We start from the raw sequence: 25,557 nt of genomic DNA on the forward strand, positions 1-25,557 counted from the left end.
CTCCCTGTTGAGTCTCAGTGTTGCCCCTTTAGAACTCAGCAGAGAAAGTGATGAGGACAAAACCAGAATTAGTTGGGTCAGACAGTCCTTGGCTCTGGCACTACCTGCTGTTGGACTCCAGCCTTACACCATACCAATCCCAATAGGTGCCATCCACAACTAACAAATGTTATTTTTTAAAGAAACTAATTGTTTTTGAGACTAACACATTTTATTAGCCTACAGGCCGCTTCATGGTGTGCTCCTCATTTGCTAAATACATACTTTGATTGATTATTTGGTTGTTTAATTCCTATATTTAAAATATCTTCCTGTACACAATTTCTTGTGTACAGGAAATTGAAACAGTCCTTCCTCAGGTTGCCCACAGCTGTGTCCCATTCACCTTCACTCTCCACACCGAGTTCCAAGTGCAAGAGGTTGGTTGAATTTACTCACAACACACACACATATCATACATACGTAGATAGTAGGTAGGTAGATAGATGAGAGACTGGAGTTAAATAGGAATGGAATTCAAAAGCACAGCCTGTGAGAATTCAACCAACTCAATGCTGTGCTAAGCAAACCTTCAGCAATTAAATTTAGCATCGGTGATGAAAATGGCAATATAATTTGAGCTTAAGTGGCTTAGAATAGAGATAAAAGCTTCTTGTTTCACTACCATCGTTAAACTACTCAGCAGTGCTGAAAGATTATTGTTCTTTCACCAGTTATTGTCAACACTCTACACACTTATAATAATTTTCCCCAGCCACTCTGGGCGGCTTCCAGCACGTATTAAAAATAGTAATAAAATGTCAAACATTAAAAACTTTCCAATACAGTCATACCTCGGGTTACAGACGCTTCGGGTTGTGCGATTTCGGGTTGCGCACTGTGCCGAACCCGGAAGTACTGGAACTGGTTACTTCCAGGTTTCGGTGCAGAAGCGCTAAATCACACTTTGCACATGCACAGAAGCCCCGAACCACAACCCGCGCATGCGCACACGCGGCGCTGCAGGTTGCGAACGTACTTCCCGCATTGATCATGTTCGCAACCCGAGCATCCACTGTACAGGGCTGCTTTCAGATGTCTTCTAAAAGTTGTGTAGTTCTTTACCTCCTTGACACCTGATGGCTCTAACTGGGTTGCCACAGACTGTAACATGCTGTTGACATTTAACTCTGTGCTTTACATACCCCACCCACCTCCTTGTGTATTCATTCACCTGGCAGCTGATATCCCACTCCATAGGAAACTGAGTTGGACCTAGAGCTCAATGTTGTCTCCCCCAAATTTCCAGCTCTGCCTGGAGATACCAAGGAGTGAACCTGGGATCTTTTGCATGCCCTCCAAGTGCTCTGCCATTGAGCTATGGACCTTGCCTTATGGATCTGGGCTGTAGTCTTATGAACATAAGAAGAGCAAGGCCAAAGGCCCATCTAAGCCAGCTTCCTGACCTGACAGTGGCCAACCAGGTTCCTGAATAAGAAGTCAGCAAGGAGAACATGAGTACCTTGGTCTTCTCCCCACTTGTACATTGTGGTAACTGGTATTCGGAGGCACGCTTCCTCTAACAATGGTGTTAGCACAACACCATCATGGCTCATAGCCATTGGTTGCCTTGTCTTTCATGAGCCTAAGAATGTAAATCCACGAAAGCTTTTAAGCCATAATAATGAGTTAGCCTTTAAGGTGCCATAAAACTGTGCTTTAGTTTGGTCGTCCTGCGTTCTGTGTATAGATAGGCAACATTGGTTTTCTTGTACACCTTTCTAATGCATATTTTTTGCTTTTCTTTTATCATCTTAAAAGGCTGGTCAAAAACCTCAACCGAAGAAAAGAAGGTTGGGTGCCCATCAATAGTTTGCAAATCATTCTCGGGGACTGTCGTGTTCGCCATGCCCGAGATGCAGGTATCCTGTGATGATGAGCATATATTTATATATATATGTATCTCACTCTGAACTGTTTTGGAACTGGAATCTGCAGGAGTTTGGAGGCTCTGGCTGCTTTGCATTGGCTGCTTGCTTAGAGGAAATCCTGGCTTTCGCAACAGTTTTTTTGAATTACGCTGAGCAGGGGAGAAAAATCAATTATCTGAATTGCTTCGAAAAGTTATCAGTAGTATGATACAATCTTTCCCCTCTCCTTTTCATTTGCTTACTTTGATTTTACTTCTTGCAAATATGGAACTGCCTAATAATAATAATAATAATAATGGTGATAAGTGCTAAAGACAGGAGACTTAACATCTAATCCAGGCGAACATGTAATCACTTAACAACTAACCACCAGGACACACTTGTTCCCTGGTTCATGAGAGGGCTGTTCAAGCCCTCTAGTGTGCAGAACCTGCACACACACATTTTCCTCTGCAAATAATGAGGACTAGGAACATGCTGGCTCATTCAAAATGACAGCTAATACATTCAGCTAAGATTCTGTGTGAAAAACCTGATTCTACGTAGAAAGGCTGGACTTTTCATCTATGCTCCAGTAATGGCCACACATTCCTCTGCACTCAGTTAATTGCAGGTTATTTTCTTCTTTCTGAGTAGAAGAAATATATTTGATCCAGTGCTAATATTAATATCAAGTGACAGAGGATGGGTAGAGGCAGAGACCTATGGGTCTTGGAAAGGGAGTGGCATTCAACAGAGAGGCATATCTGAAATCCTTCACCTCTTGTCCAGAACCTTTGTTTCTAATGGGATACCTTTTGTTTACTCCCCAGTTCTTTTACGATTCAGGGCCTTTTGTTGTCACTTGGGCACACTGTCTCTTTTGAAACAAGGGTTAATTTGTCAATTTATTGTTTTTTACACTGGGAGAGAATAAAGTGCAGATGAAAGCCAGGAGATAATGGTTGCATTAGGACGTAAACCTAAACAGTTGTTTAGCATTAGGAGAACAAGCACTTCCCCTCACTTCCAGCATGACCCTGAGGAAGAGGAGATCCAAAGTCTTCACTTTCATTTTAAATTAACCACTGTTTAGTGGTTTACACAAATCCTAAACTGTGTTTATCTTAATTATAGTTAGTTGAAACGAGCCAGCTTCATAAACCATGGTTTGAAGTTGACTAGTTTCAACTAACCCATAATTAGGATTAATCACTGTTTGTCTGCATGTAGATGACATGGTCAAATCTTTTTTAAAAAATCTAAAATGGAAGAAAAAGTTTCCAAACTTCACCTTGTTGCTATCCTGGGGTTGAGGGCAGACAGAGGAGAGAGATTTGCAAGGTTCACTGCAGCTCATTCTTGTAGTGCTAAGACTTCTTTATCTGATATTTTCCTACGTTCAAGTTAAATTCCTGGGATCTCCTCTTTAAAGGATTAGGTAATATGTAATATGAAAGACTTCTGCCTGAGACCATAGGGAGTCCGTCAGAGCAGGCAATGCTGGTTATATAGATATATGGGCAGTGTCTACACATCAAAGTAAGCCATAACCCACAGTTTACCATGCACAAGCAAATCTTACCAGCTCCACTCTTCCCCACTAGCATGTGGGGAAAACAAGACACAATTGCTGGCTTGCCATTACACCTGAACCAAAGAACCATGATTCCACTCACTCATGCAGAGTAGGATTGGTGAGCTAAGAGCAACCTTGGTTTTATCTAAACCAGTGTTTTTCAAACTTAGGTCTCCAGCTGTCGTTGGACTCCCATCATCCCTGACTACTGGTCCTGCTAGCTATGGATGAAAGGAATTGTAGTCCAGCAACAACTGGAGGCCCAAGTTTGAGGAAACACTTATCTAAATGCTTTGTTTGGAGTGAAACAAGCCATAACAATTGGTTTGGATACAACTCTAAGCAGGGAAGAATAAAGTGGGCTCAGTTGGCTCATAGTAGACACAGTAAGCTAGCCTGGTGTGTCATGGCAAGAGTATCACACCGGGACCTTGGAGGCCAGGGGTTTAAATCCCCACTCAGCCATGAAGCTCACTGGGTGGCCTCCTAGCCTACCTTACAGGGTTGTTCTAAGCATAAAATGGGGAGAGGGAGAAGCACACACAGCACCTTGAGCTCCTTGAGGAAAAGGTGGGAATATAATAAAAAGCAAATGGCTTGTTCTGCTGGCCAAAATGTGGCTGGTTCCTTACCTGCTGTAAAGCAGTCTCTCATGTCCACGTGCTTTATACTCCATCCTTTATATCATATTCAACCAAGAAGTAGCACTGTTAATAAGAGATCTCCGCCTGGCCCCTTAACTTCCTGGTCTATTCTGCTTTCAAATGAATTTTTGCACGCTGCATTAATTCCATGCTTCCGTGTCTTTGTGGCCTGGCATCTCAAAGTCATAGTTCTCACTTAAACGGTCATGGTTCGAAATGAATCCCACCTTATTATCTTTTATGCCAAAGAATGCACAAATGCTGCAGGTTGCCTAATCTTGCCTAGATTCGCCAAAAGAAAAAAAGCTGAGCTAACACCTGATGGGCTGCAATTCATAAACCAGGGCTTAGGGCTGTAACCTTGACAAATACATTGTAAGACATGTCCAGAATTCAAGGCACCTAAGAAAGAAAGTATGACCAGCTTGATGGCATCTCAGTGGAAATATTGGGTCTGTTCCCTCTGGGAACTGACAGCTGTTAATAGGCCAGTTTGGTGCCAGTTTATTAAATCTCTGATAAGAGTTTTGTTTATTGGGAGGATCTTGGCCAATAGCTTTGTGTTAACAAAGTGAACTTGCCTTTTAGCTGGTGTTTGGTGGTTTGGAATTGGGTTATTGGAGGGGTTGCACCCAACACCAGTTCTACTCAGTGTAGACCCATTGAAATGAATGGACATGATGAACGTAGGTCCATTAATTGCGCTGGGTCTGCCCTGAGCAGCTGGAGACAACTATGGGTTTATTTCCACTTTTCACAAGTGTGCTGGATAACATTTTGCAATTATCGAGGGGCTGGGTGGGGGGGTGTTCGGGGAAAGGAATTGTAGCAGAACCTCAGCCAGTCAAATTGCAAAGCTATTTAAATGCACTGGATTGCACTCTTTATGCACTTTAAGTTGCGTGTCTATGTAGCCTTAATGATTTGTGACTTGTCCGTGGAATGCAGAGTTGTTGAACTGAGTTTTCGTTCTTGCTGGCTTTCGGAACAGAAGGCAGCCTGCCTCTGGCCAGCTTGTTCCTTTCCATAAGTGTCCTACGCTGCCTTGTGCTTTCGGGAATGGAGGAGTTATAAGCTGCATGGTCGTGAGAACCTATGTATTCTTGGAATACGCTCCTAATGCTAATGTTGCTCTTTGTTGCTTTATAGACGCTGCCGTGTATAAGACGAGAAAGCTAAGCTCCCCCTGAATTTAAAGGGAGAACTCATATCATGTCATGTTTGAATGCTGCAGTGGCGATTTGAAGTGGTTGTTCAAGAGGGAGGACTTACCCATGGCTGGAGATCCACCTCTCTATCTGTCATCCATCAACATTTGCAGCACCTCACAGCTCCATCGACATTCCCCATGGCCATCAGTAGAAGTCATTTTTGGTTTTTTGGCATATTTAATTCCCACCTCCTTCCACCAATGGAAAATAGGGTACCATTTTGTTTTCACATGAAGTGGACTTTCCCCGTCCTCTCCATGGCATCCATTGAACTACATTTAATAACTAATTGGGTGGTTTCTTTTGCCTTTATTAAGATGCCTGATGCTTCCTCTTGAATATGTGTTTCCCAACCACACGTCACTGCGGTTGGCTGCACTTTCCTATGTTCAGTTGGGTCTAGACCACATAGTCACAATAAGCTGTTTTCTAGTTCATTGGTTGTTGCCCCTCTGGAACAGGCATGAATATATCTCAACAACATATGACCATCTTTCAGGCTGGATGATGCAATACTCTTGCAAAGGAGTGGAGTCTCCTTTTGCACTAAGGTTCTGATCCAGAGCCCAGGGTATCTGTAGGATGTGGTTCAAGATCATATTTGACAACTCAAGATTGTCAAAACACCCATTGGGTTCCCTGGAGTTCCTGGGTGATCTAGTAAGTGTCCAAGTTTACATTGTGATTTTTTGGGGAACACACGTGCCATAACTGAGTTCAGTGTCCCTGTTTGCACTAAAAAAGCAATGTTCTTCTTTGTGCTAAGACTGTAATCTTCTGCATTGTTATTGAGAATGACATGATGCTGGAATGGAGGAGAGAGAGTATGTCCCCTCTCTTTCATTCTTTTTAAAATGAAGTTTACATAATTTATTTCCTGTTGTGCTTCTTCATTCTCTCTCTGCCCTTAGCATCCATGTGTCCAAACAGGTTGTTCTATGTAATGTGTGTAATTCAAATTTCATATGGGAACAATAAACACAGGGTAGGTGTTGTGACCTCACTACTCACAACGGCTCAAGACAGGCGTTTGGTTGCATGCCTGCAAACGAGAACTGATACAGTCTCGGTAAGCTGCAGTTAATATTATTATTTTTTACGCACCACAATGTGAAGGGGAGAAACACATTTTTTTAAAAAATCAGACTTGGCTTTCTGAACCACAGATTCCAAGCTTGTACTGCCACAGTGCATTAGCACACATTTCATCAGCCTAATCATGCAGTGTTTCTCAAACTTGGGTCCCCAGCCATTGTTGGATTACAACTCCCATCATCCCTGATTACTGGTCGTGCTAGCTAGGAATGATGGGTGTTGTAGTCTAACAACAACTGGGGACATAAGTTCGAAAAACACTGGTAATGTTTGTATTGGGGGCGGGGATAGTTTCTCTCCTCCAACCATCCATTTCATTGTCACCTCTAATGCTAATACTTACTGTGTGATATATTAGTTGGCTGAATCTCCTTCACTGGAGTTTTTAAAATAGAGGTTAGATGGCCATCTTTCAGGGATTCTTTAGCTGCAATTCCTGCATTGCAGGCAGCTGGACTAGATCAGTATTTTTCAAACTTGTGTCCCCAGCTGTTTTTAGACTACAACTCCCATCATCGGTGGCTAGCAGGACCAGTGGTCAGGGACGATGGGGGAGAAACAGCTAGAGACCCAAGTCTGGGAAACACTGGACTAGGTGATGGTTTGGGTCCCTTCTGACTCTACAATTCTGTTGTTCTCTTCAGTGCCATTTGTTGGCTTGTTCACCACTCTGCAAGAAAATGACACCGTAGAATGAATGGCAGGATCCTAGAATATGCGGGCCCCTTGTGAGAATTCCAAATGGACCGCTTTAACAGATATTCTATAAAGCACCATCCAAAGTTACATTAGTTACTAGTTAGATATAAAATGGGTTCCTTTTTTCTTTACTCTTTACTGTAGATTACTGCCATGTAGAAGCCAGTCATGCTGTGGAGATCACTTTTCAAAAAAAAAAAAACAAAAAAACCCCAAACCTCCACACCTAAATACTTTGTCTTGGCAACCACAACACACCTTGGCCTTTCAATAGTGTCTTTCTAGTTCTGAATTGTGCACTATTTTATTTATGAAGCTGGCTAGTTCTGCAAGCCTGAATGTACAGTCTTAAGCTACAACCTGCACCCACTGACCTGGGAATAAGATCCGCTGGGCTTATTTCTGAGTAGACACATTTAGGATTGTACTCTTAGGACTTTGGAAAAATTTGCACAAATCTTTGACGACACCTTAAGAGTAGCCAGGTTTACCACTTGAGCTGTAAAATGTATATCGAAACTAAACCAGAAGGGTTTCTGCCCTGCCTAGAAATTATACTGTAAATGTACTTGTAAAAATGTGTTAAATCTATATTTAAAAAGAATTATAAACATTGTTAAATAAAATATATATATATGAGACATTTTCATTTTGTGTGGAGTTTTATGCTGCTTGAATTAACAACAGAGGAGCTTTTTACATTGTATTTTATTTGCAGTTTCATAATAAACACACTGAATGCTGATTGCATTCTAATGCACCCGCTGTGCTAATTTTCCACAATACATTTTAAATCTTGTGTTTTACTCTTAAACACCACAGGTAGGGATGTGGCTTGTTTGAAATTCCCGCAGCCGTGATAATTAACATTAGTTTTAGTAATCCAAGCCAAATATTCTACCCATTGCCCAACACTACCTCTAGGTAGCAATTCCTTTGTAAACACTTTTCTAAAATATGTGTGCTCAGTTGCGTTTAATTTTGTGAAACTATTTCCAAAAAAAGGGGCTTGGGAGGGGGAATACATTTTGGCAAGGATGGGCAAATCAGTCATTTTCAATTTCTCCCTGTTTCTCATGTATTCCCAATCTTAAAATAAAGTTTTCCACACCTCTAATTTGCAGTCTCTTTGGGGGCAGGGATTCCTTATGAAAATCCACCAGCATTTTAATTTTGATTTCACCAGATGCTCTCGTTTTTTAAAATGTTATTTTCTTGAATATATATTTGCCATTTCCATGCATATATTACCCCAGTGCACAGGTACTTTTGGCTGGAGATAACTGCTTTGGAAAATTTGAAGAAATGCAAATCTAAAAGGATTTTCAAAACTTCTCCCCCTATCACAGCTCTGGGTTAATTTGCATTCAAACTCGTCATGTCTTTTATCCACTTAATGTATTTTGAAACTCTGGTGTAGATGCCATATTTGCCCTTTTTCGCACACTCCTCCCCCCAGCTGGTTATCCCTGTTAGGAACCAGGTGCCTTCAATGTCTGCAGTGTAAGGGCCCCCGCTGTCCCCTTGGCATGTATCCTTCTCTTCATCTGAGTAGCCAGCACAGAACATGTTGGGCAAGATGGGGTACCTGGTGCTCCTTAGGCAGGTTGGCCGGTCAATGTATTTCACTTTGAGAACCTGTAGGATGCTAGCCAGCCTTCCTTGGAACGCCAGCTTCCCCCAGCCACTCACAGTGCCGACGCTGTGCTTGAGCAGGCTGTTGGTGAACTCTTTGTCCGCAATGCAAATGGGAACGGCATACTGGTTGAACTCCAGCGGCGAGTCCAGCTCAAGAAGGGCAATGTCATTGTGGTACTTGTTGCTAGCGTTGTAGGTTGGGTGGGGGACCGTTCTGATCACCCGGCGACGCTGTTCAGTGCCGTCATCGATGTTGACGTTATGCTCACCTGATTAAGAGCCAAAGCATCCTTTTAAAATAATAATAATAATGATGATGATGATGATGATGATGATGATGATGATGGAAGAGGGGGCTGATCCATTAGAGCACATAGGGGCACTGCCCCCCCAACCTCAGCCAGCCCCCCCCCATCTGCTTGCCTTCATGTTTGATGCCATGGGCTAGTTGGACGCAGAGGAACGGTGGGAGGAACCACAGGTATTTTCCAGACCAAAAACCTGGCCTCACCTTGGATTTTTCTCTTCCTACCACCTCGTTTCCGTAAATACCCCTGAGGTTCCCCGTCCCTGCTCTGGCAAAAATGTGGCAAGGAGGCACACAGCGCTCACACAAACATTACTCCGTGACTTACCTGCCACAACAGTGTGGGGCACATACTCAAGGCAGTGGGCTGCAGTGACGATCCATCTTTCATTGACGATTGAGCCTCCACAGAATCCTTTCTGCTCTTCATTGAGGATATAAACCTGCATGCAGAGAAGGCTGGACTAGACCATGGGAAATTTATATAACCAGCCTAGAGACCCACTCAACTTTGGGCGAGACTCATTTTCAAAGGGAAGGTGAAGGTTGCCTGATAGCAAAGAACAGGACTATGAGGAGGGGGCTTGCAGAACTGTGTGTACAGCATGTCTGTTGTCTACGTTACTGGGACATATGTGCTATGGTTTGGGCACCCTGGGAAACAGCACACCATTGGTCCAATCCAGAAAGGCTATGGAAATTTTACATGCAGAAGTGATTTTGACCATAGCTACATTGTGTGAGTGCCCCTGGACACAGAGAGATGCTTGCCTCTCTTGATAGTTACCAGGATGTGATCGCTGGCACCCTACGAAAGGGAAAATACCTATAGATCTATGTATGTTAGGAATCATGTGAGTTGGGTGGTTGATGTGCATATCAACCAGCTGTTCTACACATTCACTGTACCTCATGGAGAATGTGCCCATGAGAAGGGTACACATTGCCTGGCAAATACGCACACTCTCAAACGGGACTTGTGGAATGTGCACATCTGAACAGCATTTTGTACATTGTCCATACAATATCTAGTCTCTCCAAGAAACATCTGCTTCTAGTTCAGAGGTAGGCAGTCCCTTGCCCACAGGCCATTATCTGACTTCATGTGACTTGGGGACATTCACAAAATGTGTCTGGAATTGTCCTTTCTCCCTTGCAAATGTCAACAGTAATTGAATTTCAGACACTCGCTGTCACCTTAAATATAACAAAGAGCTTTGTCTCACCTCGAGGACTAATCCATCTTACTGTGGCCCTAAACTAAGGAGTGGAACAGAGAAAAGAAATGAGTTTGTACATTTGATGAGTAACTTTTCCTTGATTTCAGCTGTGCTGAGTGGGCGACAGGTTTGTTTCAGAGTGAGAAAGGTTAGCTGTAGGAGTTGCTTCCCTCCTCCTACATTAGTTAAAGCCCAGTGTTCATTACAGCAGGCATGGCCAACATGGTGCCCTCCAGATGTTGGTGGACTACAATTCCCATCAGCCCCAAGGAAGCATTCCAATGGTGAGGGATGATAGGAGTTGCAGCACATCAACATTTGAAAGGAACCACACTGGCTACTGCTGCCTTAGAAGGATAAAGTGTTTCGTAATTTCCTGATGGCGAACAAGAAGTTGCAAGGTTAGGCACCCCCAGATGACAAAGCAACCATGACAACTACAGTACCTGCCAAGGAATCTCCCCTTTCTTGCTGTCCATGCCACCAACCACTCGAATTCTGGCTCCTATTTTGGAAACAACCTGGGTGGCGTTGTCTCCTGACTCCTCCTCAAGGTCATCAGTAGTGTTGGTGAGCATCCAGTCGTCAAATGTATTTGGCATTGAGCGGGTGAGCTTCTTTACTGCCTCTTGAGCTGTGACCTTTCCGCATGGGAAGGGCACTGGGGGAAACAAAATAAGAAGAAGACAACACCCCTGCCTCTGACAGAGGGGACTCTGGCCCACAACAGTGTTGCAGACAAATGCCTCTTGCTTAGTAATGACTTGCTGGTTTTGACACTGTACTCAGTAGGCAAGGATTAGTTACTTTGGCTGACTTCTGGTAGCTCAGGGCAAAGGTTTCTTTGAGCAGCCTTTTCCATCAAGCAGCCTTCCCCAATCAGATGTCCTCTAGTGGGTGGACCCTGGAGGAGAACCATATGGTACCCATATGGAAGCCAGGAACTGGGACTCGGAACTGGAGGCTAGGCCAAGTTTTGGAAGGACTGTTATGGAGGAAGAGGCTTGCAGCCTTATGGAGATTCCACCTCCCCACACTCCACAAGGGGCTTTGCATGTCCTGTGCTTGGGGAACACAGTGCCTGCAAAGATTTTCTTGTCTAACGCTGCCCTATCCCACAGGAAAGGTAGGTGGGTGTAGCTTGGCCAAAATGGCCTTGTGGGTCAAATGGGAAGGTTGGTGGGACAAATCTAGTTCATGCCTTACAGGTTTTAAAAATAGAACAGCCACAGCCCACTAGAGGTGATGAAACAGATGAGTGTATGTTCTAGTGTGAAGGTAGCAAGCACTTATTGGACAGCACCCATTCCACCCAATCTTAAATACCGTATTTTTCGCCCCATAGGACGCACCGGCCCATAGGACGCACCAAGTTTTTTTTGGGGGGGAAAAAGAAAAAAAATTATTCCCCCCCCCCGGCGCTTGTGGGGCCGGCAGAGGGGAGAAGCGCTCTTCTCCCCGCCGCCCGCCTTCAGACCAGGTCCGGGGACAGCGGGAAGACGCGCTGTGCTTCCCCGCTGTCCCCGGAGCTTGCGGGGCTGGCGGCGGGGAGAAGCACGCGTCTCCCCGCCGTCAGCCTCCAAACCACATCGGGAGACAGCGGGATGGCAGCGTTCTGCATCCCCGCTGTCTCCCAACCTTGTGGGGCTGGCGCTGGGGCTCTCCTGAAGCCTGGAGAGCGAGAGGGGTTGGTGCATATTCGCCCCATAGGACGCACACACATTTCCCCTTCATTTTTGGAGGGGAAAAAGTGCATCCTATAGGGCGAAAAATACGGTACATCAAATAGAAGGAATGTGCATTTTTTTATTTTGGTGGAACATGTGTCCATGACAGGAATAGAAGCCTGAAATATTAAATATGTAGAGTGTGTGGGAGATTTACAGCTCAAAACTTTAATAAAGCTGTAACAAAAAGGAGACTTACCTGTTGGCTCACAGCTCCTCTGATCATCCTGAAGCCTATAGCCAGAAGCACAGGAACAGGATGCTTTCCCTCCTGGGCCATTCTTACAAAACTGTTTACAACCTCCATTCTTTGTGGAGCAAGTAGCATCTGATTGCAATGGGGTAAAGGGAATCAAATTTAATCATGGGTTAAGAGCAGAAGAGGGCTGTGGAGGGTGGAGAATGTGGAGACAATGAAGAAGTCCCATCACTGATCAACATTAAGGGATGGTTCACACAGGAAAACTTACAAAATGACTTCAGCATTTATCTTTCTACTAGGGCCTGCCATTGCTGTTCATGTTGCTCGCCAACGCCGCCAAACATCTCACCCCATTGCCAACCACAACCCCTTTTATGCCCTCCCCTCAAAGCTCCTCCTCCAACCCTTCACAGCTCTCTGGGAAGAGGATTTGATTGTTAAACCACTCTGACAACTGTAGCTTTGAAGGGGTATAGGGGTTTCCCAACAACTCCCAGCACCCTTAACAGACGACAGCTCCCAGAATTCTTTGGGGTACCCTTGGCTGCTTAAAGTGGTGCCGTACAGCTTTAAAAGTGCAGTGCAGATAGGGCCTTTGACACACTACCATACTTGGCAATGGTTGGTTGCTTAACACCCTCTTGATTTATGGCATTGTGCAACAGAGACAGACTCCCTCTTAACATACCTAATTCACAGTTCCTTCCTTCATAACCACCCAGACACCAGCATATGTAGTTACTGATATCATCTTCACACCGACCTCCATTCAAACAGGGGTTTGAGTCACACTGGTTTCCGTCTTGGAAAAGAAGAAGGAAATGTAATAGGAACTTGCATTATCCAACAGTTGCATTGCTATTTACACATCTTTATCGTGCATAAGCAAAAAAGTCGGGGTGGAGGGGGTGTTAGGGTAGGGGTAGTATCTTGGGGGGGGGGGGAGGAGCAAATTGTGCTTCTTCTTCTGGGAACGTTTATCCACCTTCAGTCCCCACCTTGCACTCAGCCTTCACCTGTAGCTCCTAAAAGCTGCCAGCAAGAGGGACCATTAGTGTGTCTCTACTAATTTGAAGCTAGTCAGGCCTCTGTAACATACAGGGCGACGAACAGTGCTTCTCTACATTATTTCAGAGATGAAGCTGGGAGAGGAAGGCCAAGTTGTTGAAGGCTTGTAGACCAGCATAAGAGCCTTGAACCTGGCCTAGGAGCCTATGGGCAGTCAGTACAAATATTTTTGCAAGGCTGCCTGCCCCTATCAGCAGTCTTGCCACTGCATTCTTCACCAGCTGGAGGTTCCACACCTGTCCCAACACAGCCCCACATAAAGTGCATTGCTGCAGTAATCAAGTATCAAGGATTATTATCCCAATCCAAATACAGCAGTAGACCCAGGAAGCCAGATCATGGGTCTATTTAGCTCGGCACTGTCTACCCTGCCTTGCAGTTGCTCTCCAGAGTTTCAGACCCACCTGCAGATGTCATGGACTGAACAAGGAACCTTTGGCATGGACTCTACCAACGAGCCATAAAAAGGGAGGGGGTGGGAGAGAGAGATGGGAAATTAACATCTTACAGGTAGAAATTAATGGATTCCCCCAGTTTTCTTCTATTGTTTTCCCCCAATATGCTGGTTTCTTTCGGGTTCTGCTCTGTCTGAATTTCAGCACTTCTACATCCCAGAATGTTAGTGACAGACCTTATGCATTCAACTGTACAACAATATGTTAAAAGCAAACACACAACTAGGTCCAGACAGAGGGGGGGGGGCATATGGGCCACTTGGCCCAGGTCTCCAATTCCAAGGGGGCCTTGGTCAGCATACTTATATACTTACTTATTTATAAGACTTCAGATATCCCTGGGGTAAAAAAAGGGGGGCACCTTATCTACCTGGCCTGGGCCTCTGCCTGGCTCTGCAAGGCCCTGCACCCCTCCCCCAAAGAGTGCCCTAAAACTCAGGAGTCAATCGTCTTCCATTTACTGGCCTTTTCCATGATTCCAGTTGGAATGCAACTGTTTCATTTTGAGAATAAAGTACTGCAATGCAATTGAAGTGTCATTTTTTTTAAAAAAAGCCTACTTACCAAGGTATACCTTCCAGAATTCCAGCTGCAAGAAATATGGTAAAGCTGAATTCAAATGAAAATGAAAGCAGGAAAGCAAGTAATATATATAAGCCATCTATATAACATTTGTATAATGATCCAGACCCAGCACCGATTTGTGGGTTCAAATCATGTGTAAGGGTGATGTCAATGCTTTTAACCCATGACTGAGTACATAACAAACTCCTTCTAATCATCTACAGTCAGAAATAATCAGGATAGTACATTCACAGAGAACCCACATCTTATATTTTTTGCTGTGGAAGTCAGCTTCTATTTTCATTTCAAAAGAAAACCAGGATTCTAGTCCTCGTTGCTGCGAAACTAAGGTATCCTTTAAAGGCTGAGGTGTTGTGCCTACCGTATGTGCAAAAGCTAAACTGGCAGCTAAATATGCTTTTCAGAAGCCAATGAAGGGTTCAAGCCCTTCTCACTCCCTATCCCAGCAAAATAATAATTATGCAATAAAGTAAATGTGGCAGAATGTGCAAAATAAGGGGACTCACATACATCTACTTTGTCTGTAGGCCACAAAATTTTCTAAGTACAGAATTTGGATACCTTGGCACAGAATCATAGAGTTCACTGGGATTTACTAAAGAGGTTGAGTAAAGCACACTAAGGCTGATGTACATACTTACCTGCTAAAAAGCCCCATTGAACTCAGTGAGATCACACTAGTGGAACCTTTCTCACATACACACATTTTGGGAGGGGCTGTTCTTTCTAACTTGCAACAAACTATGGGAGAATTTCTCCTCCTGTTGGGAGAAATTTAGTTAAATACAGTGGTGCCTCGCAAGACGAAAAGAATCCGTTCCGCGAGTCTCTTCGTCTTGCGGTTTTTTCATCTTGCGAAGCAAGCCCATTAGCGGATTAGCGCTATTAGCGGCTTAGCGGCTTAGCGGATCAGCTGATAAGCGGCTTAGCGGATCAGCTGTTAAGCGGCTTAGCGGCTTAGCGGATCAGCTGATAAGCGGCTTAGCGGATCAGCTGTTAAGCGGCTTAGCGGCTTAGCGGATCAGCTGATAAGCGGCTTCGCGGATCAGCTGTTAAGCGGCTTCGCGGATCAGCTGTTAAGCGGCTTAGCGGATCAGCTGATAAGCGGCTTAGCGGCTTAGCGGATCAGCTGATAAGCGGCTTAGCGGCTTAGAAAAAGGGGGGGGGAGGAAAAAAAACCCGCAGGAACTCGCAAGACATTTTCGTCTTGCGAAGCAAGCCCATAGGAAATTCGTTTTGCGAAGCACCTCCAAAACGGAAAACCCTTTCGTCTAGCGGCTTTTCCGTCTTGCGAGGCATTCGTCTTGCGGGGCACCACTGTAGTCCAACCCGCTCAGAAAAAAAAAAATTATCTGCCTGTCAGTAGGATGGAGAATTTCACAAGACTCCTTGCAAACAGTTCTAGATTGCATAGCAGGTTCTTTTTTAAATTGCACACCCATGGTGAAGTTCTAGATCTTGAATTCTAATAATTGGAACTCACCGTTTTCTCATCATTTTCAAATACTTCTCTTGCTTCCTCATAGCTGCATCTTTCTTCCTGGCACTCGCGCTCAAGGTTTCCTTGAACCATTTCTTCCAGCCGCCCAGAATTGTACCTTTTGTAGCGTGGCAAAACGGCATTCGCCTCATCCTGGTTTATAAAAACTTCAAGTTGCAAAGAAGCAACAGGTCAGAGAGCGAAATGAGCAAAAGAATTAACTGGAATAATAACTACCCAGGGTCCCTGGGACAATTAAAGCCATGGCTGTTTGGGTGCTTGGATGTTCTTGAAGTTGAGACTTGCTGGTAAACAGAAAAAGCCAAGAGGTTCACCACTCAAATCTCACCACAGCCACAAATTCACCTGGATGGATGTAGGCAAGACATTATTACAGCCAGTGTGGTGCCACGGGTAGAGTGTTAGACTAAGACCTGGGTTCAAATCCCGACTGAGATGTTGTTTGCAGATGATGCAGTCCTGTCAGTGTACTCTGAGGAAGTTTTCCAGAGACTCATCAACTGTTTTGCCCAAACCTGTCTCAAGTTTGGTCTCACCAACAGCCTGACGAAGACCAGCCTCTTGGGTCAGGACACTGCCAGCACACTAGGTATCAGCATTGGTGATCACACCCTTGAGGTGGTAGACAATTTTGTCTGCCTGTCTAACCTTTCCATGAACCCTGAGCTAGACAAGTGGCAAGGCAGTGATGGCAATGGCTCACCTCTCCAAAAGGAAATGGGAGAATGTGATGCTAATGACCAATACCAAGATGAAGGTCTACCAGACTTGTGCGGTGAGCACACAGCTTCATAGTCACGGGCAATTTACACCTGCTAGGAGAAACGCCTCAATGCCTTCCATATGTGCTGTGTCAGGAAGATTTTGGGCATCACATGGTAGAAACAAGTATCAGGCAATATGTGTCCACATTCCCAGCATGTTCACACTCTTGTCTCAGCAACGTCTATGCTTGCTTGGTCATGTACACAGAATGGAGGATGGAAGGATCCCCAAGGATGAGCTCTATGAGGAGCTGTCTTCAGGCACCAGGCCTGTTGGCAGACCAACTCTGCATTATAAAGATATCTGCAAATGTGACATGAAGGCTGGCAACAATAACCCCACCCTTGCAGACACAGTGCCTGGAGACAGACAGTCAGGTTGTGCATCTACAGCAATGACCATAGGAGAAATGGCTGCTGGGAGGGCACAGAGAGACGAAAAACCATGGTTCATCCGCACCAGGGAAACCAGACGCCCCACTGCAATAAAAAATGTCTCTCCCATTTTGGTGTCTATAGCTGCAGCAGGCACTGTAACTCTTCAACAGTTTTGATTTCACCCCTGAAGGTATCCCAAGACAGATGGATGCCAACACCAACAATGCTACCCCAGCTTACAGGTGTGTTGTAAGGATTACTGAGGCTGAGTGCAGTAAAATGAGGTGGAAGAAGACCAGCCCAACCTAGTTCAGAATGCAGACTGGAGATACAAGTTCAGACTGCTCCTATGTGTCAAAAATGCTCTGCAAGTAGAAAGCGACTCCATCAGGCTGGGAGATTCTAGTGCAGCCACTTTGCTTCAGTGTTGGCCTTCTGGTTGCAGAGAGTTTGCAACACCGGGGAGTGTTGAAAATGCAAACCTGTGACATCCATTCCATGAGTGGAGAAATATTTTCGCCTCAGGGGCTGCATCCCTCAAAGGCAACTTTCCAGGGGCCACATGTAAGTTGTTGTGACGTGGGGTTTGTGATTTCAGCTCTCTTGACATAATATGCTGGAGACAGTTCTCTAGTAACACTTCTTTATTAAAGCAACAAGACTGAGACCTGGGGAGGGGAGAGCTACATTTATAGGGACAGAGAACTAGCTAGAAAGGATACATTTTGGAGGGAACAATATCAGGCAATCACAGTCCTGCCTTTTGGAGGAAACCAATAAGACAGAGGATCCAAATACAGCAGCTTAAATGAACCAATAGTAGCTGTACCCTCTGGAACCAAAAGGCAGTTACTTTACCCTAATGCCAATACAGACAATAAAAATACAGATATAAAATCCTTTGACTCAATACACAACACCCCTCCCCCCCTAGTGAGCACAGCAGACGTAATCTCTCAGGTACTGTGGGGTCCTACAACTTCTACTTGATCTCCTGACAACAGGTGTTGCCGGTTCTGGATTGGGTATCACCTGTGGTAGGGGGGCTGCTATAGGGGTTTCGTCAGGAACAGATGGAGTCCCAGACATCTCAGGGTCCCCTACCTGTACCTCGTCATCCTGAGGACTAGCAGACCCTGGTTCATTTGCTGAAGCCCCTGGTGATTGCACCTCTGGGGCATTTTCAGTCTGGTCTTGCAGCTCTGCGTCGTTAGCCAGGGATGAATTATCAGACTCCTCCCTGCTGAGCGCCCGGCGCCTCAGCTGATCTATATGTCTCTTCCAAACTTGCCCATTTTCCAAGGTCACATAATAGGACACAGGTCCACTAGTCCGGGTGACCACACCAGCCACCCACCGCGGTTCCTCACCCAGACCAGATCTTCAGGGGCGAAATACCTTGTTGTGTCAGTCTCAGCCTGGGGGTTTGCTCTTGAATTACGGTTTGGCATTTTATCCGGGTGGACATAATCCAGCACCGTTACCAATCTTCTACCCAAGAGCAGCTCAGCTGGCGACTTGCCCGTCGCAGTACACGGTGTCGCATGCTGCAAAAATAACATTCGCGTGATGCGAGCTGACCAGTTACCCTCCATTAAGCGCGCAATGGATTATTTGGCTGTTCTTACCATGCGCTCCACCTGCCCATTGGAGGATGGGTGAAAGGGCGCGGATGTGACCCCTCTTATGAAGTTATCAGCCAAGAATGCCCTGAATTCTTGGGATACAAAAGCTGCCCCATTATCTGATACAATGGTCTCAGGTAACCCGTGGGTTGCAAACAGCTGCCTCAACACCTTGATTACGGCAGCTGATGCCATTCTAGGGACCATCGCCACTTCTAACCATTTGGAATATGCATCGACGATAACCAAAAAGACCTTCCCCTGGAATGGCCCAGCAAAATCTAAGTGCAGCCGGCTCCAGGGAGCTCTGGAGTGCTCCCACCAGTGAACTGGTGCTCTGGCCACTTCTGGCCGCACCTCTTGGCATGCCTTGCATGTTTATACCCATTGTTCTATGTTCTGGTCCATTCCAGGCCACCACACATAACATAGGGCTAGCGACTTCATCCTGACCATTCCTGGGTGTCCCATGTGAAGCGTCTCAAGAACCCTGTTTCTCAGTGGTGCTGGGATGATCACCCTATCTCCCCACAGGAGACAACCCTTATGCATGGATAACTCGTGCTGCCTTGTCGCATAAGGCCTGAATTTGTCTTCATGCGGACCACCTGGCCACCCCCTCCCCACCCAAGTGAGCACACGGGAGAGAACAGCATCTTTCCTCGTTTTCTCAGCAATATCAGCAGCCGTTACAGGAGCCCCCGGAAGTGTTTCCAGCATCATTATGTGCTCCGCTGGAGCAGGATCCTCATTGCTCCCGCCAGGAAGGGGCAATCGACTCAGCGCATCAGCGTGGCACAACTGTTTCCCCGGCACATGGGTCAAGGTGTACTGGAACCCGTTCAGGAATATAGACCAACGCAACATTCTGGGGGAGAGAATTTGTGGCGTTTGTTTGTTCGGGTTGAACAACCCCAACAGTGGTTTGTGGTCCGTTTCAATGGAGAAATGACGACCGAACACATAATCATGGAACTTTTTGATTCCTGCCACAATTGCAAGCGCCTCTTTGTCAATTTGAGCATAGTTGCGCTCCGTGGGCGACAACGTACGGGAATAGAAAGAGATGGGCTTTTCCGACCCATCCGGTTCCCTATGACTCAGCACCGCCCCCAGGCCGTATTGAGAGGCATCACATGCCAGGACCAGTGGCTTCGATTCATCATAATGAGCAAGGACGCTCTTGCTACTCAGCATTCCCCGCAAGGAGTCAAAAGCCTTCTGCTGCTCCTGCCCCCATCGCCACACATTCTTTTTCTGCAACGGTCTATGTAATGGTTCAGCTACCGAAGCTTTCTGGGGTAAGAACGAATGATAAAAGTTAATAAGTCCCAGGAATGACTGCAACTCCGTCTTGTTCTGTGGTCGTGGTGCCTCGATGATAGCCTTAACCTTAGCATCTGTGGGGTGGATGCCTGATGCATCAATTTTAAACCCTAAGAATTCCACAGTTGGCACCCCAAAACTGCATTTTTCCTTTTTTAGTTGCAACCCCACCTCCTTGAACTTGAGCAACACGGCACGGACACATGCAACCAGTTCCTGTGGGTCTTTTCCAGCAATCAAAACGTCATCAAAAAATGGCAAGACCCCCGGCAGACCTCTTAACAGGCGTTCCATGAGCCCTTGAAAAATTCCTGGGGCCACACAAACTCCAAATTGTAATCTGTTAACTCTGAACGCCCCTTTATGTGTGACAATAGTCTGTGCTTCCACTGATTGTGGGGTTACTGGCAGCTGTTGGTAAGCTTGCGCCAGGTCAATTTTGGCGAACACCTTGCCCCCAGCCAGTTTAGCCAACAGATGTGATACGACTGGAATGGGGTATGAGTTTCCCCTAAGTGCCTTATTGATAGTACATTTGTAATCAGCACAGATCCTGGCTTCCCCATTTGCTTTAAGGGGCGTGACGATTGGATTCTCCCACTTAGCAGAGTCCACGGGTGAGAGAACTTCCTGCTTGACCAATTTATCCAGCTCTGCTTCGATCTTGGGTTGCAGTGCAAATGGCACTCGCCTTGGTTTGAGTCGGATTGGGGCCATCCCAGGGTCCAATTCGAAGTCAACTGGGGGCCCTTTATAACAACCCAGTTTTCCATTAAAAAGACCAGCAAATTCTTTGCATAATGCCTCGCTCATCTCAGGGCAGGTTTGGATTGAATTAAGCCCTGATATACTCAGTCCCAGGGCGGGGAACCAGTCAGTGCCCAGGAGACTGGGGCGACTGCCCTTCGCAATCACCAGTTTGAGTACCGCCTCTTTGTCCCGGAACTGTACTCTCACGGCACACATTCCCATGACATGGATGCGGCCCGCTGAGTATGACTGCAAAGTTGCCGGGAAGGGCTCCAGAGGGGGCAACTTACCCCTGGGAAAGAATGTCCTCGCAGTCTGGTCTGACACGATAGTGAATCCAGATCCGGAGTCCACCTCCATGTCGCACAGCTGACCCTCAATCTTCACCTTGACGTGTGCCTTGCCTTGCGCTGGAAACTGCACGACCCTCCCGTTGATCTCCATTACGTAGTGGCAGTCCTTTAGAACATGGTTTGCTGTGGGGGATCTGCGATGCTCCAGTCTAGGTGCTCCTGTCGCTCCCAACGCCGCCGATCGACAGACCCTGGCGATGTGACCTGTCTTTCCGCACGTCCGGCACATAGCATCCCGGAAACGACAACTCTTCCGCTCATGGTTTCCGCCACAACCAGGGCACCTGCCTCGGTGATCTTTGTGCACTGTGCAGGCCTGACGCACTGACTCGACCCCACGGACTGGGCTCTGGCTCGGAGTAGCCTCTAGCTTGTCCATGGCATGCGCAACTTCTATCTGTGGCTTAGGGGCCCTGCGACTGGCATCAAGCTCCTCTCTTTCATAATTCTCCGTGGTGGTGGCCTCCTTCAAGGCTGAAGCAAGGGTAACCTCTTCTTTGGCCACGATGCGTCTTCTGGCTTTCTTGCTGCTCAGACCACAAATAAACCGATCCAGGAGAGTCTCTTCCAGATCTTGGAAGTCGCAGTGCTGAGCGAGCTTCCGCAGTTCAGCTAGAAATGCAGATACAGACTCCCCAGCACGCTGCTGCCTCTTATGAAACTCCATCCGCCGGGCCATCTTGGTCTCAGTAGGCGCTAAATGGCTTGTTAGGCAGGCAAGAATATCTTCGAGAGATGTCTCACTTAGCTTCGCTGGGGCAAGCAATGCCTTGGCCAGCGTGAAGATCTCAGGCCCACAGTAGCTCAGGAATGTGGCCCTTCTTTTGCTGGCATCGGTGATCCCTTGAGCCACTGCGAAGAACTCGAAGCGTTTGACGTAGTCTTCCCACGTGTGGGGCTCTGATGGCTGGAAGGGCTCCAATACCCTTGGACTCTCCATTGTCCTGTGGGCAGGGTCGTCTTCTCAGCTGGCCAGTGAGTCTTGTTCTTCGCTACAATCCGGACTCTGAGGCAGGGCTGCGTTTACCCGCTCCTCAGCATTCCGGATCCCATCCTCGTCGCCAGTTGTTGTGACGCGGGGTTTGTGATTTCAGCTCTCTTGACATAATATGCTGGAGACAGTTCTCTAGTAACACTTCTTTATTAAAGCAACAAGACTGAGACCTGGGGAGGGGAGAGCTACATTTATAGGGACAGGGAACTAGCTAGAAAGGATACATTTTGGAGGGAACAATATCAGGCAATCACAGTCCTGCCTTTTGGAGGAAACCAATAAGACAGAGGATCCAAATACAGCAGCTTAAATGAACCAATAGTAGCTGTACCCTCTGGAACCAAAAGGCAGTTACTTTACCCTAATGCCAATACAGACAATAATAATACAGATATAAAATCCTTTGACTCAATACACAACATAAGTGCTGGGTGGAGTCAGAGGAAAAGTGGGTGGAGCAAAATATGTGATTTAAAGGGGGGTGCATTCAACTGCATTCCTTTCTCCATCTACTCTGACAAGCAAAAGGCATGATTGCAATTCAAGGACACATTCCAGCCAGGCAGAAACACGCAAGGGCAAGGCTGGTGAGCGGTGGAGCCTGAGGAAGAATCTGAGGGCCGAATTGAGAGACATGGGGGGCTGCATTTGCCCCCATCCAGGCCTGAGGTTCTCCGCTGCTTATCTATGAGAGAAGTGTTTTCCTTCTTGAAATGGGGTAGGTAAAAATGCTACTCCCGACCCTCTCACCCCACCCCCCTCCAAATTGGCTGTATAACAGCATTGTCTTCTTAGGGTTACCATATGTCCGGAATTTTCCAGACATAGCCAGTATTTAGCACCTCCACCCCAGAGGAGCATTTGGGCGGAAATCGCTTAAATGTCCAGGAAGATTCGGCCACGTGGCAGCTATAAAAACTCATTTCTGTTGTTGTTCAGATTTCACAAAAAAGCCCGCAACAACTTCTTTGGCAAAACAAAAACAAAAACATATCAAAACCCACCAAAGAACTTTGTCAAGAAAAGCTTAACAACTTTTTGAAATATGGCAATCCTATTTCGGAAACAGAGGGATGGTTGCACAGATCATAAGCATGATACGAACTGTAAAAAACAGAACTGTCACAATCCAAGGCAGTTGGCCATACAGAAATCCTATTGAAGGAGGCTCCCTCAGTCCCTGTATTCCCTGCTCTCACTAAGGTAATAATTAAACTCCCAGTTGTGACCTATGACTTATTTGCCAAAGCTAAGGAATGAGCCACACAGCTAGTTATGTGGTCATTCATACCATTGATTTCAGTGAGACAAGTTCAAGTAAGAGCTTAACTTGCCCATCAAAATCCATCAAAAGCCACAAGACTTAAACATGTATAACTCTGGCTGAATTGTGCCTGAAGTATGCAGCTGGATGCACATCCTAAAATGCAGAGAAAGGAAGCATCAAAGTACATTTTATGCATATTTTTTTTTTACTATATTCCTAATCTATTCCATAAACAAGGTTTGAATCAGCTGCCAAATTTGAAATAACCACACAAAATAATATTCATTTTTTAAGGTGAACTCCCTGTAAATATCCCAAATTGCATTTTAAATATCTGTTCAGGCTTATATGTCAAATATGGAAATAATTATATTCATTTTCATTCATCATTATTTGTCTATGCAATGTTTTTTTTTTTTTTTTTTTATTATTATTATTATTATTATTATTATTACATTCCACCTTTCCTCCATGGAGTTCAAGGTGGCATACATAGTTCTCCCCCTTGTTTTATCTGCACAACAACCCTTTGAGGTTGTTAGGCTGAGATTGAGTGACTGACTCCAAGGTCACCCAGTGAGCTTCACGGCTGATCGGAGATTTGAACCCTGGTCTCCCAGGTCTTAGTCCAACACTCTAAACACAACACTGCAGCCTCTGGTTAATTGGAGCTGTCACAATTTCTTCTTCCTTGTTTAATCTATTTATATTAATTGTTTTTTCTTCTGCCGGAACCCAGGACTCCAGCCGGTGCAGAAGGCAGCGGCCAGACTGCTGAAGAAGGCATCTGATGGATATCATGAGGCACCATTGTTAAAACATTTTCATTGGCTTCCCATCTACTACTGAGCCACGTTCAAGTTCCTTTAATAATTGCAAAGCCCTGAACAGGTAAAGTACCTAAGCGACTACCTGAACCCTTATATCCCAACTTGATCACCAAGATCGTCTGCAGGAATGCAGTTGGTTGTCCTCTGACTCAGAGGCTCATTTGAAAAGAGGAAAATCAGCCTTCCATGTCATCAGCTGAGTCCTGTGGAATACTCTGCCTCTAGTGATTCAACAGGTACCTTCTGTTTCAACGTTTAAATGCCTCCTGAAATTTTTCTTTGGTCACAGGTTTATGAAGGCAGTTAGGAATACATCTTTCTACGACAGTTTGCTGATTTCTGGTTTCAACTTTTTTTTTTTACATGGTTTTTGTAGCAGGCTTCTTTTTGTACAATTGCAAACAGCTCTGATATTTTTGTAACGAATAGTGGTATATAAATATATATGTTTTAATAAATACACATCAAAAAAATATACAGTGCAAGTATCATTTTAAAAAAACCGAAAGCACATTAAAATTATCAACAAATCAAAGCTACTCATAAAACAGTAGCCAGGCGCTAAATCGTATCTGTCAAAATGTGCACCGAGATATTGCATTTCTTAATTTAACTACACTGTGAACTGAAGGCTATATGAAGCCACCACCACCCTCAGTTCTTTAAATTAATGAAAGTTGGGTCAACAGATGTTATTCCTCTGGCAACTACATTAAAAAAAAGAAAAAGATCCTATACATAAAAAACATTTGACAAGAGTGAAATGTTTCTCCTCCCTTGTAAATTATTGATCACATATCTGCCACCTGGACCCTGGTCTCATTTCAAGTGACTCATTCAGTTTAAAATGAACCCACCTGCACATTCGCCATGGAGGTGACATCCCAGGAGACAGATGGCCAGCACGAAGAAGCTGTTTGCCATTTTCTTAAAAGCAGCGCATCTGCTTTGCTAACAATGTATTGTGGACTAGGAGCCACCAGTTTAAGGGGTCCAAAGGGCAAGTACATATTTGTTTTGTTTTGGGCTCAGCTTTGAGGTCATCTTCTAAAAGGAAGTCCCTGGGTGGACTCCTCCGGAAGTTTCTAAAATGGCTTCCCCTATATTGAAACACCAGTTTCAGCATGGCCATGACATAAAACCTCACAGAAAAAGGGCTAGGGTCTCTGAAAAGCAGGGCTGGGGAATCTTTTCTCAGGCCAAATACCAGATTCTCTGCTAGGTAACTTTCCAAGACCCACATGCAAATGGTGGGCAGGGCTGCTGGCCAAAGTGGGTGGGGCAGTGGGTGCAAATTTTACCTATGCAAAGCACGTTGGTTTCTACACTTTCTTTCCCAAGTGAAACCTGTGTAGGCAGGGAATAGAAGTAAGGAGACATGGCAGTCTTCAGACCAGTCTTTGCCAATCTGGTATCTCCCACCATTCCCACCAACCCCAGCCAGCACAGG

General features: G+C 45.5%; 2 protein-coding genes across 5 annotated transcripts in view; one reads left to right on the plus strand and one right to left on the minus strand.

Moving 5' to 3' along the window:
• Positions 1-7,758, plus strand: part of MCF2 (MCF.2 cell line derived transforming sequence) — an 81,958-nt gene extending 74,200 nt beyond the window's left edge. For all 4 annotated transcript variants that reach the window (XM_079962663.1, XM_079962662.1, XM_079962665.1 and 1 more), the window contains 2 exons: positions 1,801-1,901; positions 5,262-7,758. In XM_079962663.1, coding sequence (XP_079818789.1) covers positions 1,801-1,901; positions 5,262-5,302 — 142 coding nt within the window. In that variant the 3' untranslated portion in view covers positions 5,303-7,758. The remainder of the gene's footprint in view (positions 1-1,800; positions 1,902-5,261) is intronic.
• Positions 7,759-8,135: 377 nt separating this feature from the next.
• Positions 8,136-25,119, minus strand: LOC307208235 (coagulation factor IX-like). Its single transcript, XM_079962845.1, has 8 exons — positions 24,965-25,119; positions 15,803-15,966; positions 14,299-14,323; positions 12,900-13,013; positions 12,209-12,337; positions 10,729-10,943; positions 9,391-9,505; positions 8,136-9,024 (listed from the first exon to the last, which is right to left on the minus strand). The coding sequence occupies exons 1-8, from the start codon at positions 25,029-25,031 to the stop codon at positions 8,474-8,476; spliced, it is 1,380 nt and encodes a 459-aa protein (XP_079818971.1). The 5' UTR covers positions 25,032-25,119; the 3' UTR covers positions 8,136-8,473.
• Positions 25,120-25,557: the final 438 nt, after the last annotated feature.

The sequence above is a fragment of the Podarcis cretensis genome, assembly GCF_951804945.1.
Source record: "Podarcis cretensis genome assembly, chromosome: Z".
In the NCBI taxonomy this organism is placed as follows: Eukaryota; Metazoa; Chordata; class Lepidosauria; order Squamata; family Lacertidae; genus Podarcis; species Podarcis cretensis.